Here is a 15293-nt window from a genome sequence, read left to right on the forward strand (position 1 = left end):
TAAAATCAGGCTTCCATTTTATTCTATTCAGAAGGGTAGATAATATTATAATAGATGCTGTAGATGTATGTGTCATCAAACCCTCTAGAAATCAAGACATATATATACACACTTTAAATAGGCTAAGAAACAATACCAAAATGTAAATCCAGTAAGTATGCATACATGTAATACTGTATGGGCTGAGCAGATTGTACTTATAAATTTATGAATGTGTGTGTGTGTGTTTGTGTGTGTGAGAGAGAGACAGAGACAGAGACAGAGAGACAGAGAGTATGTGTAAAAGTTATGACTTTGAAAAGGAACAAAGAGGGGGTATATGAGAGGGCCTGTAAAAGGAAAGAGGGGTTAAATGATGTAATTACATTATAATTTCAAAACCAAAAGAAAATCAAAGAGTATTGAAACTGTGTTTTCATATGTTTAGCATATAACTTTGAAGAGTCACTACATGTACTACTGTCTAGTTCATATCCTACAAACAGTAATGAGACACATTCTTTTTTATACTATTCTAAAAGGCAATAACTAAGCAAATATCTTTTGCAATGTTGGAAAAAATGAAAACCTTTATTCTATCAGACCAAGGAATGGCTTAACTTTGAATTTATTTATTTTTATTTATTATATCTACAATTTTTGAAAATCCATTAGTATTTCTGAGACAAGACTTGATGTATTTATATGAGACAATTCCTGGTAAGTGCAGTTGCATTGACTAGCAACAGAAAATGGAAAAATCAATTTTGTGACTAAGTATTGGCAAAATATTTAAATATTGCATATATAATAAACTTCATAAAATTCAAATAAAATACCCTGCAACCTAAAATATTATTTTCTATTTATGTGATGAAAATTTTAATTTTGCCCTTACATATGGGTATTCTTCAATAAATTGAAGACAATAATTATATCTATTTCCTTTTCATTTCCCCATTGATTATACTATGGTTAACACGAAAGATGTTTCAAAACTACATGTCAATATTAAATAGAACCTTTATTGGATTACAAACACTGGTCATAATCATTGTGACTTCAAAACATTAGGTACTCCTTTTCTATACTTTCATCTCCTAAAAATACCCCCATAAGAATAAAAGCAAGAACTTTAATCTTATCAATGAACACATTATAACATTCATATACTTAAAGTTCATGGCATAGATTTTGACAGGTACAGAAATTTTAAAAGGCAAAAAAAAAAAAAAAAAAACTGGGTTTGTGAACTTTATAACTTAGCCTAAGGCATATTTAGAATATCTTATCAGACTTTAAAAGTCATTTCCATCAAGACACTTACTGTGTATGGGGCATGCTATTATAGCCAATAAAATAGTATAAGTATAGATGTCTCTCAAATAGCTAAAAATAGATTTATCATATAATTCATTAATAGCACTAATTGATATTTACCCAAAGCACTCCAAATCATACCATCACAGAGACACATTTCAGTTTTGATTGAGTATTATTCACAATAGGTATTTTATGGAAGCAGCACAAGTCACCAACAGAGTAATCGAAAAAGAAAATCTGATATGTATATAATTAACCTTTTCAGCCAAAACATAACAAAATTGTGTTATTTGCAAAAAATAAATGCAACTAGTGATCATATTAAGCAAATTATGCTAGTCTCAGAAAACATAACATTTTCAATAAAATTAAGTCAGTTTTACTAGTAAGTACAAATGCTTGCAATTCCTTTCAATTGTTACCCCTAGATTTGTATAAGTGTTTAAAATCAAGTGCATGCATATGACATGAAACCAGTAGCAAAACTATATAAAGATAAAAGAATATAAGTATGTACACTTAAGGGGAGGTGGGTGAAATGTGTTCAGTATACAATGTATACTCACACCTAATGTCTTAACTGCAACAAAATCTAGTACAATAACACCTACAATGATATTTTCAGGTGATATTGTCATTCTGATAGAATTCTCAAAGTCATTCTGATAGAATTCTCAAAGTAAGATATACACTGGTGATGTTTTCCTATCTTTAGGAGCTACCCAGTCATATTGTGCAGATGGGCAATATTCTTTACTGCAAACATGTGTTTAATAAACATTGAATCCCATATAGTATAAGTTCAATTATATGGGACTAAACTACTTACATCCTGAGTTCTCTGGTTTATCACTATCTGTTCTTCTGAAGTAAAGTAGAAATATCATTCCCCATTGAAGATGGAATTTCGTAGTGAGTTATCAATGCACAATTATTACTAAATAGAATTTATGTATATTTTCTACATAGAATAAAATATATGTGACATTTATGGAGATTTTGAGGAGTAACAAATATTTGTAATATTGGAATCAAACAACTATCATTGGTTGTATATTAAGAGAGAGTCTCAAGAACTTTTTATTGACATTTTTATTTTTATACACTTTATTCTGTTTATACTTGTCATCATCCTTCCTCCGAGATCCTTCCAAATAACCCACCCAACCAACCCTACTCATTTTCTCTCTCTTTAGAACACAAACATGCTAACAGTGAATCTAAAATAAAACAAAACAAACACAGAATAGAAAGAAAGAGAAGGAAGGGAGGAAGGAAGGAAGGAAGGAAGGAAGGAAGGAAGGAAGGAAGGAAGGAAGGAAGGAAGGAAGGAAAAGAAACATACACACACACAACACATAAAAACAGTAAACCAGAAACCATAATATATACAGACAAAAGATCAATAAGACAAAAAGTATCAAGAATTTTTGAAAGGAGGCTAAGGAGAATGCTCAGTGTAAAATCGGGAGGGTAAATACTCAAGACCAATGTAAACTGGTAAAAATGGTACCATGTCCCTCTAACTGCCGTATTGGGGGTAGGGGTAGAACCAATAATATTTCAGATACTTGCTATGAAAATATTGTTTTAATATTTTTAACTAATTAATTCATTTACTTTACACCCCAATCTTAACTTCCCCTTCGTCCTCTCCTCCGAGAGCCTCCTTGCATCACCTCCCCATCATAATCCCAACATCCCTTTCTCCTCAGAAAAGGCTCAGTAAAAGGAAGGACTCATATGGTATCAACCAACCTTAGCCTGTCAAAGTTGTAGTAGGACTAGGTGCATCTTCTCCTACTGTGGAAAGGGGAAAGGGGCCCGCAAATGGGCAACAGAGTCAGATACCACTACTACTCCTGCTGTTAGGAGTCCCACAAGAAGACCAAGTTGTCAATTGACACCAAAGTGCCAAGGGCCAAGGTCTTGCTAAAGATTGACTTTATTATGTTTGGCCTTGTTTCCCATATATCTCCAAGACTTTTATCATAAAGATTGATGGATTTAGTCAAAGGGATTTTTCGCATCTAATGAGATTATCATGTGGTGTTTTTTTCCTTTAGTTTGTTTATATGATGGAGCATATTTATGGATTTTCATGTGTTGTACCTGTCATGCATCTCTGATATTAAGTCTACTTAATTATGGTGATGATGTTTTTTATGTGTTCTTGAAATTGATTTGCAAATATTATGTTGAATGTATTTGCATCGATGTTCAAAGGGAGATCGGTCTGCAATTCTTTTTTTGGTTAAGCCTGTGTGTGATTTAAGTATCAGGATTACTGTGTTTTCACAAAATGAACATGGCAGTGTTCCTTCTATTTCTATCTTGTGGAATAGTTTGAGTAATATTGCTATTATCTCTTCTTTGAAAGTCTGCCTAAATTCTGCACTAAAACAATCTGGTGACAGGCTTTTTAGATTCAAGGCTTTTTAATGACTGCTTCTCTTTTCTTAGGGATTGTAGGCCTATTTAAAATATTTACCTGATCTTGATTTAGCCTTGGTAAGTGGTATCTATCAAGAAAATCATGGAAACCATTTACATTTTCCAATTTGGTGAATTACACATTTTTGAAGTAAGACATAAACATGCTTCTGATTCTCTCCGTGCTGGTTGTTATGTCTGTGTTTTCATTTCCAGTTTTGTTAATTTGTTTGTTTCTCTCTGACTTCTAGTTATATTAGCTAATGGTTTTTCTATTGTTGATTTTCTCAAAGAACCAGATCTTTTTTTGCTGTTTTATCTTTTTTTTTTTAATTCTTTGTAGTACTCTTCTTTTTATTGGTTATTTTATTTGTATTTCAAATGGTATCCCCTTTCCCTTTTTCAATGTTACCTGAAAACCAAACTCCTATCCCATCCCATACCCCCCCCCTTGCTTTTATGAGGGTACTCCCTACCCACACAGCCCACCTGATCAACCTAGCATTCCTATATGCTGGGGCATCAATCCTCCACAAGGACCTCCTGCCTCATTGATGTCAAATAAGGCAATTCTCTGCTACATATACAGCTGGAGCCATGGATCCAGCCGTGTATTTGCGTTGGTTGGTGATTTAGTTCCTGGGAACTCTGGGGTTGCAAACCCCTTCAGTTCCTTCAGTCGTTCCCTTAACTCCTTCATTAGAGAATTGTTCAATTTGTTTCTAATTTACAGATTTCAGCCAAAACTTTAATTGGGAAACTCAAGAAATTAGACACTAAATATTTCCGTTGAAAAATGGGGTACAGCTCTAAACTGAATTCTCAACAGAGGAATCTCGAATGCCTGAGAAGCTCTTAAAGAAATATTCGACATCCTTAGTAATCAGTAAATGCAAATCAAAAGATCATGAGATTCCATCTTCCACCTGTCATAATAGCTAAGACCAAAAACAAAAGTGATAACTATATTGTTGAGAATGTGGAGCAAGGGGAACACTCCTCCATTGCTGGTGGAAATACACACCTGTAAAACCACTGTGGAAAACATTTTTTGGCAGTTTCTCAGAAGAGAAGAAATTGTTCTACCTAAAAAATGCCCCATTATATCACAAGTATACTTGATCAACTATGTTCAAAGCAGTTTTATTCATAATAACCAGAGGCTAAAACAACATAAATATCCAACTGAAGAATAGGTAAAGAAATTATGGTACTTCTACATAATAGAATATTATCCACATATTAATAACAAAGACATGACTAATCTTTATGCAATGAATTAGGGCAATGAGCTTTCCTCTTATCAGGGATTTCATTGTGTCCCATAATATCGTATATTTTACGAATTCATTTTCATTGAATTCTAGAAAGTCTTTGATCTCTTTATTTATTCCTTGTAACATTCGTCATTGAGTAGAGAAATGGTCAGTTTCTGTATGATTGTAGGCCTTCTGTTGTTTCTGTCATTGTGAAATCCAACGTAATTCAGGATGTTCTGGTAAGATTCCAGAGCTTAGTTCAATATTATTGTATCTGCTGAGGCTTGCTTTATGTACAAGTATATGGTCAATTTTGAAGAATGTTCCATGAAGTACTGAGGATAAAGTATATTCTTTTCACTTTGGATGAAATATTATATGTATATATCTTAGGTCCATTTGATTCATTAACACCAGTCAGTTTTACGTTTTTATGTGCATAGCCCATTTATTGGTGAGATTGGGAGTTTGAAATCTCCCAATCATAATGTGTGAGGTTTACTATATGATTTAAGATTTAGTAATGTTTCTTTTATAAATATGGGAGTACCAGGAATTGAGGTATCCTGGAGGATTTTTCCTTTGATGAGTATGAAATGTCCTTACCCATCTTTATTTTTTGATTAATTTTAGTTTAAGTCTATTTTACTAGATATTTCAATTGCTACTTCAGCTTGCTTCTTGTTCCTATTTGCTTGTGAAATCTTTTTCCAGTCCTTTACTCTAAGGTGATGTCTGTGTTGCTAAGGAGTGTTTCTTGTATGCATCAGGATCCTGGTTTTGTATTAATTTGTTAGAATGTGTCTTTTTTGTTAGAGAATTGAGTCCATTAGTGGTATTAATGACCAATGATTTTTAATTCCTATTCTAAAAATGTGGAAGACTTGATGAATTTGTATTTCATCCTTACACAGAGGCAATGTTAATCTTCTCTGAATCATTTAAATTTTAGTATATGTGCTTCCAAAGTGAGCACACTATAAAAATTAGTTTTAAAAATGATCTATTTAAATATATATAGGAAAATTAACAGGAAATTGTAGCCCAAAATTCCAAAGGGTTTTTCTAATAGATCAACTCATTCATTATAACAGCTAAATTTTGTAGGGGTAATTCCAAGTCTACAAAATAGTACTTTACTTTATTTTTTTATTAAATATATTCTTCATTTACATTTCAAATTTTATCCCCTTTCCTGGTTCCCCCTTCCCTGAAAATTTCATAAGCCATCTCCTCTTCTCCAGTCAAACCTCCCCCACTTCCCTGTCCTAGTATTCCTCTACATTAACGCATAAAGTCTTTCCAAGACCAAGAGCCACTCCTCCCTTTGGTGTCCCACAAGGCCATCCTCTGCTGCCTATGTGTCTGGAGCCATGGGTAGCTCCATGTGTACTCTCTTGTTGATGGTTTTGTCCCTGGGAGTTCTGGGAGTATTGGGTTACTCATACTGTTGTTACTCCTGTGGTGCTGCAAAACTCTTCAGCTCCTTGGGTCCTTTCTCTAGCTCCCCCATTGGGGACCCTGAGCTCAGTTGAATGGCTGGATGCCCCCCTTTGTATTTGTAATGCACAAGGAGATCCTCCCAAGTGATATCAATATTTGGCTCTAGTGAGCCAGCACTTGTGGGCATTTGCAATAGTGTCTGAGTTTTGTAACTGTATTTAGGATGGATCCCTGGGTGGCATTGTCTCTGGAAGGTCTTTCCCTCAGACTCTGCTCCACCTTTTGTCTCTGTATCTCCTTCTGTGGGTATTTTCCCCTTTCTACAAAGGACCCAAGAATCCATACTTCGTTCTTCCTCCTGCATGGGCATCATTTGATATGTGAAATGTGTCTTAGGTATTCCAAGCTTCTGGGCTAGAATCCACTTATCAGTGAGTGCATGCCATATGTGGTTTTCTTTTTGTGTGATTGGGTTACCTCACTCAGGATGATATTTGCCAGTTCCATCCATTTGTCATGAAATTCTTAATTTCATGAATTCATTATTTGTAACGGCTGAATAGTACTCCATTGTGTATATACACCATATTTTCTGTATCCATTCCTCCATTGAGTGGCTTCTCTTTCCAGATTTCGGCTCTTATAAATAGGGCTACTATGAAAATAGTACTTCTTAAAGGCTCATTATTAAATAATCGTCATGCTGTATTGCTAAGTAATAAATATTGCTCATACCAGTATCAAGTTAATATTAATATGCATTTCTTAAATTTCAAAAAAGAACCTAATAAGGTTTGCTTCTCTGACATTAAAGAAGGAACATCAAGAACGTGACATAGTAGTTTCCAATTAAAAAGATTATAAAGAATTCACAGTCATATATAAATTTTAAAAATATTAATGTATGGATCAATGATAGTGATCAACAACACTCTCTGTAACTTTAAGTAAAAACTGTATTCTTCAAAAGGTTCTGCATGCACACAATCTTGAACAGGTTTAAAGCAGATAAACTCCCTGCACAGAGAATGGAAAAGTGGGCACAAAGTCTCACTATGGAAAAATGAGCTATCTGTAATTTGATAGCTTGTGGAAGAAAACAAAACACGTTAATGGAGTAATGTGGTAACTTGAATATGCTTAGCCCAAGGAGTGGCAATATTAGACACTGTCGCCTTGTTGGAGTAGGTGTGGCCTTGTTAGAGAAAATACATATCTTTGGGGTGGGCTTTGAGATCCTCTCTAGCTGCATGAAAGCTAGTCTTCTGCTCTCAGCCTTTAGATCTACATGTAGGAATTTCAGCTCCTCCACCCCAACCTCTTCCTAGATGCTGCCATGCTTCCTGCCATGACAATGGACTGAACCTCAGAACCTGTAAGCAGTCCCAATTAAATGTTGTCCTCTATTTGAGTTGTTTTGGTCATGATGTCTCTTCACAGCAATGGAAACCTTAGCTAAGAGAGGTAACACTGAATATATCAACTACACCCATGTGCGCCAGAATAATTGGCCAACACAAAATAACTTTATAAGTCTTGCTTTGGTTCAGTTTGGTTTAGATTTATTTTTATCTTTCTTTATGATGCTGATAGCTTGTTTGCTTGCTTAAGTTTATTCTAACGATAACAATATAAAGTAGAATGCATAGGTAAGAGTCTGGGGGAGTCTGGGGAAGAGAAATAATATAGCCAATATCTATTTTTTGTTTTATAACATAAAAAAGATTAAAATGATAAAATATTTTAGGCAGATGATTTATTATGCCCATTTTAAATATGAGTGAAGGTACTAGAGTGATGGTTCGGCAGTTAAAGGCAGTTTTTATTTTGTAAAGAGACCTGTTTTGGATTCCAATACCCACATAATATTTAAGAAACATCTCTAATTCCCAGTTGAGGTACATGCATACTGGTAAAATGATCACAGATAAAATTAATACATTTATTGGTAATTTAAAATAAGAAAAATGTGCAGAAGTGTTACATCATTTCCTGTACTTTTTCCATTCACATTTTCTGAACTGAAACATAGTGAGAAAGAAAGACCCAAAGTAGTCTATATAATAGAAATGTCAATGGCACATATAGATAGAATGAAGCTACTGTGAATTAAACATAAATTTAGAGACTCTTCAGAAACTCAGGTTAACTATAAATAATGATTTTGATCAAAAAAAGCAAGGTGGTAGTATTAATAGGACAAAGATGCTAAGATTGAATGTCAAAAAAACTTAATTTTTACTTTTATCCTTTTAAAGTTATATTTACATAATTTCTCGCTTCTTCTTATTCCCTCTAATCCTTTGCTCATTTTCAATTTCATGCTTTCTTTTGCATTACTTCTAGACATATATTCCTAAATACCTAAGTATATGAGGTCTCAGCAACCCTGCAAAAAGAACTACAAACAACTAAGAAATATTGGGAGCAGGAGAAATAATCATCCTTAGAGAACATGCCATATGGTTACCCAATAATCAGTGGTCATTCCTGAAACCATACATACAGGAGGAAATTTTTGTTAGTTCTTTGGGAATTTTGTATAATGGGTTTTTTTTTATACACGCACCAAATACAATATTTTATTTCAACTGAACAAAGTATACAAATATACTCATCAATATAAAATCATGCTCAGACAAGCACCAACATGAAGTAAGTAATTCTGTTTAGACTGTGTTTCAACCTAGCCTGTAGTGAGATGAAAAAGCTGTCATTCTTCACAGCATATCAGGAGATGGGAAGATGACATTTATCTGGAATTCTTGTTTGCTGTCAAAGTTCTGTCTTCTGAAAAGGTTTTGATCATAGTTACCCTCCTTCCCCTGATTCTTCAAAGATCCATTCTTCTTTTCTCTCATGCAAATATGTGTGCATTTCCCCCAATCATTTGTGCTCCCAAAATATTCTTGAATTCTTCCACTGGAGCATTATACAATTATCATGGACTACATTCTTAGAGTAGTTCATTTTTTTGTGATTAAGACATCTTAGAAACTTCATTAGTGAAGTTTCTCTTTGCAATGAATGATGATCATCATGGAGACCAAGAACTAAACAAGGTACAGGGAATGAATCTGCTGTATGTTCAACCCTAAATGAAACACATATATATATATATATATATATATATATATATATATATATATATATATATATATATATATATATATATATTATCACCTCACTCACACATTCACAGATCATTGTGTAAGTGGGGGTTCAAAAGTACATAAGAGTTAGAGGAAGTTGATGAATATACATATATATATTCTGAACAAGAAGTTCAATCCTATGCTAGAATTTGGTATGACTTGGATTTACACAAGACTTATACATGTTGTCACAACAGCTAAGAGTTTATATGTGCAACTGTTGCAGATTTATATTCGCTGCATCTTATTCAGTTATTTCTGTCAATCTTTGACTCTCTGACTGGGGTAAAATGAAGCTTCAAAGTTGTTTTTCTTTGCATTTCTCTAATTGCTAATGGGAAAGAGCATTTTAAGATATTTTCAGTATTTTGGGGCTACTTTAATTCTCCTGGGATCATTTTCTGAGTAAATCGTTTGTGTTTTTGATTGTTTTGGGGTCAGTATATTTTGGAAGGGTACACATTGTGGATAATAATCCTCAGCCAGATACATATCTGGCAAATATTCTTATGGAATTCCTTTCACATGGTTGATTATTTCTTTAGCTATGCAACTTTTTAGTTTTAAGAAGTACCACTTGTCAATTGTTGACATTAGTTCTTTGCCAAACGGAGTCCTAGGCATGAAGTCTTTTCCTATCCCTCTATCACATACAACACTGCCTATTCAATCTCAAATTTTCAGATTTAGGTCTTCCATCCATTTGGAGTTAGTTGGTGTGGAAGGTAATAGATACAGATTTAATTTCATTCTTGTGCATGTAGACATCCAGTTTTCCTAGAACCATTTGTTAAAGGTGCTTTACGTCCAGTATATAATTTGAGGGCCTTTGTCAAACATGATGTAGCTAAAGTTATATACACTTGTGTTTGTGTCCTTGATTTTGTTGCATTGCCCTACATGTCTGTTTTTAAGCCAATACCATATTGTTTTTATTACAGTAAATCTATAGTTTTTCTTAAGATCTGTAATTGTAATCCTTCTAGCATTGTTTATTTCCCTCAGTATTTTCATTTTGCTAGCTTGGGATTTTTAAGGTACAATATTAAATTTAGGATAGATTTCGTTCCATCTCTGCAAAGGAGCAGATGGACATTTTGATTGTAATTGCATTGAATCCATAAAAAGTTTTAGTTAAAATGGCCATTTCCATGATATTGATTCAATGAATTCAAGAGAATGAATTTCTATTTCTATATTTCTATTTTCTAGTGTCTTTCCCTACTTTCAGAAGTTTTCATTGTAGAACTTATCTTCTTTGTTAGGTTCTTCCTGCTTACTATATTCTCTTTAAGTTTTTTTTGTGAAGGGGCAGGGTCTTTTTCTCTACATGTTTGTTGTTTCTGTATAAAATACCTTTTGATTAGTGGAAATTGATTTTATATTCTACCACACTGCTAAATTTGTTTATTTCTAGATTTTTTTGTTTTATTTGAGGCAGGGTTTCTCTGTGTAGCCCTGGCTGTCCTGGAACTCACTCTGTAGACCAGGCTGGACTCCATGTCAGAACTCCGCCTGCCTCTGCCTCCCAAGTGCTGGGATTAAAAGCGGGCACGGCCACTGCCTGGCTTATTTCTAGATGTTTTATATTAGGGGTTTTGAGATTTCTAATTTGTAATGTTATGTTATCTGAAAACAAGAATAGTTTGATTCATTTCCTAGTGTCTATTTAGTGTCCTTTTGCTTCAGCTATCACTTCAAACACAATATAGAGAAGTGGGGATACTAGCAAGTCTTTTCTTATTCCTGATATCATGGGATAGCTTCATGTTTTTTATATATTTTTGATGATGTTCACCATGTGTCATATGTAGATTTCATTAGGTTGAGGTATGTTCCCTCTGGCTCTACATTCTCTAGTGTCTTTATAATGAAAGCATAATAAAGATTGCATTTTATCACAGGATTTTTCTGCATCTATTGTAATGATAGTAAGATCTTTTGATATCTATTTATATGATTTATTGAACACACACATTGAAGATTCCTACATCTTCTAGATAAAACCAACTGGATCATGCTGAATAAGCTCTTTTTGTGTGTGTTGGTATTCTGCTTGTAAGTATTTTATTGAGCATTTTTAAAATCTATGTTCACCAGGATTATTGCTCTTTAGTTTTTGTTTTGTTTTGCCTTTACCTTATGTTGCTTTTCTGATGATGATGGATTCATAGGAAGAGTTCAGAAGTGTTTCTTCTTTCTAATTTTTAGATATAATTTTTAGATAAATTAGATATATCTAATTTAATAACATTTGGCTCTTTCCTGTAAACATCTGGTAGAAATTGTCAATCCATCTAGCTCTGGACAACTTTAGCTAGAAATCTTTTTATTACTATTTCAACTTCCCAACTTATGATTAATTCTTCTGGGCTTAATTTTGGTGAATTGATGAATCGATAATCCATTCATTGGTCTTTTTCTTACACATAGGTTAGATTTAGAGTAAATTATTTTAAATTAATTATTTTATTCATCTATATACCAGTTGTTGCTCCTCCTTCCCAGTCCACTCTTTCACAGTTTTCATGCCATTCCTCCTCCCCTGTACCTCCAAGAGTGTGGTCTCCTCCCACTAGGCCTCCCCCTTCCCTTCCTGGGAGCCTCAAGTCTCTAGAGGCTTAAGGACACTTAAAAAAAATGTGTCTCTTAAGGACACTTTCCCCCACTGAGTCCAGATCAGGCAAACCTCTTTTAATGTCTCAGGAGCCTTGGACCTTTCCATGTATACTCCTGGTCAGTGGCTCAGTCTCTGAGAGCTCCATAGGATGTGGATTATCTGAGACTGCTGGTCTTCCTATGGGGTCACTCTACCCTCAAGCTTCTTTAATCCTGCCCCTAATTCAACTATCGGTGTTCCTGACATCAGTCCAGTGGTTGGGTGTAAGTATCTGCATCGGTCTCAGTCAGCTTTGGGTAGGGTCTTTCAGAGGACAGCAATTCCAGGCACATCATATCATTAGTAAAAGTGTCAGGCTTTGGTGGGATCTCAAGTTAAGCAGATTAATAGATGGCCTTTCCTTCAGTATCTTCTCTGATTTTTATCCCTGCAGTTCTTTTAGAGAAGGACAATTCTGGGTCATAAATTTTGAGTGTGGTTGGGAACTTCTCTACTAGAGGCCCTATCTACTGGAAATAGACCCTTTAAGCCTCTTCTCCACACTGTTGTGTATTTTGGCTATGATTACCCTCATTGAGTTCACAGATTCTCTCACCTCCCAGTTTTCTGGGAATTTCTTGACTGTCTCCCACTATGAGAAGTTGCATATTACCATTCATTCTCATGTTCTCTGGATTTCTCTCTTGTTCCCCTCAAATACCTTGCAGCCTTTATCAATATTGCTTTGTAGTACAGCTTGAGGCCAAAGATGGTGTTTTCCACAGAAGGTTTTCCGATTTAATCTAGTAGAAACTTTTGAAGTATTTTTGAAGTATATATTACAATTATGTTCACTATCTAAAAGGACCACAATAATTTACTATAAAAAGTACTACGGTTTTGAGAAATTGTGTTTTCATAAAGTATCTGCCTATGCTTTAGGAAAATGGGCTATATTATATATATTGTTTGTTTGCTGCAATAGTAATGATTTTTAAAAGTGAAAAGATATTATTTCCTTCTCTGTGTCATCAAAAAGAATTGCTTTATTTTATGATAATTGTAAACTTCAGATTCCTCAAGTTCTTGGTTTAATAAGCTGTTAAGTTTGCTTCCTCACTAATATACTTCTATTAAAAGAGATTATAACATGGAAACCAATATGTAGAGTTGTAGATGATTGGTCTTGTCATGACACTGAAAGCTATGGGCCTCAAATGTGTACATTTTGCTTGTATTAAGTTGGACCTAAAAATAAATGTTTTTTCTTTTTTGCAAATTATTTCTTTTACTTCTGAGAACATAGTGTAATTGTACTTTATGTCATGTATTTTTCCAATAAATTTTATTTCTCCAAAGGTGTCCAAACAATACAGAAGCACAAAATCTACCAGTTGTCCCTGAATTCCATCTCATGAGCCTCTCAGAGAACCCAGAACTGCAGCCTTTACTTTTTGTGCTATTTATATCCTTCTACATGGTCACAGTGCTTGGAAATCTGCTTATCATTCTGGCTGTGAGCTCTGACTTCCACCTCCATACTCCTATGTATTTGTTTCTCTCCAACCTTTCCTGGTCTGATATTTGTTTGATCTCTACTACAGTCCCAAGGATGATTTGGGATATTAGAAATCAAAGCAGAGTCATCTCCTATGTGGGCTGCCTAACACAGATGTCCATGTTTATAATTTTTGCATGTATGGATAGTATGCTTCTGACTGTAATGGCCTATGATAGGTTTGTTGCCATCTGTCATCCCCTGCATTACAAAATCATTATGAACCCAAATATCTGTGCTTTCTTGATTTTGGCATCTGTTTTTGCCAGTCTTGTGGACTCACAAGTGCACAATTTGATTGTGCTACAATTTACATACTTCAGTGACACGGAAATCTCTAACTTTTTTTGTGACCCTTCACAAATTCTTAATCTTAACTGTTCTGAAATGTTCACCAAAAACATAGTTATACATTTTATTGGTCTCTTTTTTGGTTTGTTTTCAACATCAGGAATTATTTTCTCATACTATAAAATTATTTCTTCCATCATAACAATTCCTTCAATAGAAGGAAAGTATAAAGCCTTCTCCACCTGTGGGTCTCACCTGTCAGTTGTTTGCTTATTTTATGGAACAGCCACTGTAGTATATATTGGTTCAACTGCATTAAATTCTCCTGAAAGCTGTGCAGTTGCTTCACTGATGTACACAGTGGTCACACCTATGCTCAATCCCTTCATCTATAGCCTGAGGAACAGGGACATTAAAAGTGCCCTATGGAAGCTGCAGAGAAGAGCAATGTAATTCCATAATACCTTCCATCACTGTTGAAGTTTGAGTTCATAATCCAACTCTCTATCCACAAAAATATTACTTCTTTGGTGTTGTGGCTTTAATTCCACTCCACTAATACTTAAATGCACATTCCTTTAGTTTGTCTTTAATTAAATTGAATGAAACAATGAATTACTGATGAATTAATAAATAGCATTCAACTTTACCATCCATCAGATAAACCTTTTCTTCTCAGCCACATTGACACTGATTAAGGAAACAAATAAAAATAAATTATAATAGATACATGAAAAAAAGAGAACATTTATACATATCCATGGAAATGTAAACTCTTCATGTAACTATTGAAGTCATATGGACCTTCCTCAAGAAAACTAAAAGTTGCTCCCCTTCCACTCTGCTGCTGTGGTGTTCCATATTGCTGCTGTCTCCAGCTGAGCCCCAAGTAGCACCAGAACCAGGAAAGGGACTGACTCTAGTCCTTGAACTTAGGACACTGCAGCATCTTTGTGCATGACTCATTCATATATCATTACTGTGGGGAGAAAAATCTCAAACCAGAGGAATTAATACCCTCTTCTGGCTTCTTCAGGGACCAAGCACACAGATGGTATACAAACAAAACACATAATAAAATAAGAATTATAAATAAATAATAGATAGATAGATAGATAGATAGATAGATAGATAGATAGATAGATATGAAGAGATTGGAAGCTCGACTCCCACTTGATCTAACACACCCACAAACAGAGTTTGAACCTACACCTGGAGCAAACTTGGGGCACTTGCTCTGCACCCAACTTTTA

The 15293-nt window shown here is 34.4% G+C and overlaps 1 protein-coding gene and 1 non-coding gene across 2 annotated transcripts; one reads left to right on the forward strand and one right to left on the reverse strand.

Annotated features, from left to right (window-relative positions):
- Nucleotides 1-5863: 5863 nt before the first annotated feature.
- On the reverse strand, nucleotides 5864-5970 carry LOC127690251 (U6 spliceosomal RNA). The gene has a single exon (XR_007978990.1). It is a non-coding gene; the product is annotated as a U6 spliceosomal RNA (small nuclear RNA).
- Nucleotides 5971-8422: 2452 nt separating this feature from the next.
- Nucleotides 8423-14493, forward strand: LOC127690132 (olfactory receptor 7E24-like). The gene is made up of 2 exons (XM_052189683.1): nucleotides 8423-8446; nucleotides 13540-14493. The coding sequence occupies exon 2, from the start codon at nucleotides 13606-13608 to the stop codon at nucleotides 14491-14493; it is 888 nt and encodes a 295-aa protein (XP_052045643.1). The 5' UTR covers nucleotides 8423-8446; nucleotides 13540-13605.
- Nucleotides 14494-15293: the final 800 nt, after the last annotated feature.

This window comes from Apodemus sylvaticus, chromosome 7, assembly GCF_947179515.1.
Source record: "Apodemus sylvaticus chromosome 7, mApoSyl1.1, whole genome shotgun sequence".
NCBI lineage: Eukaryota > Metazoa > Chordata > Mammalia > Rodentia > Muridae > Apodemus > Apodemus sylvaticus.

Coding starts and splice junctions, on each gene's coding strand:
- LOC127690132 (XM_052189683.1), top strand. CDS start 13,606: ATGAGCCTCTCAGAGAACCCAGAACTGCAGCCTTTACTTTTTGTGCTA.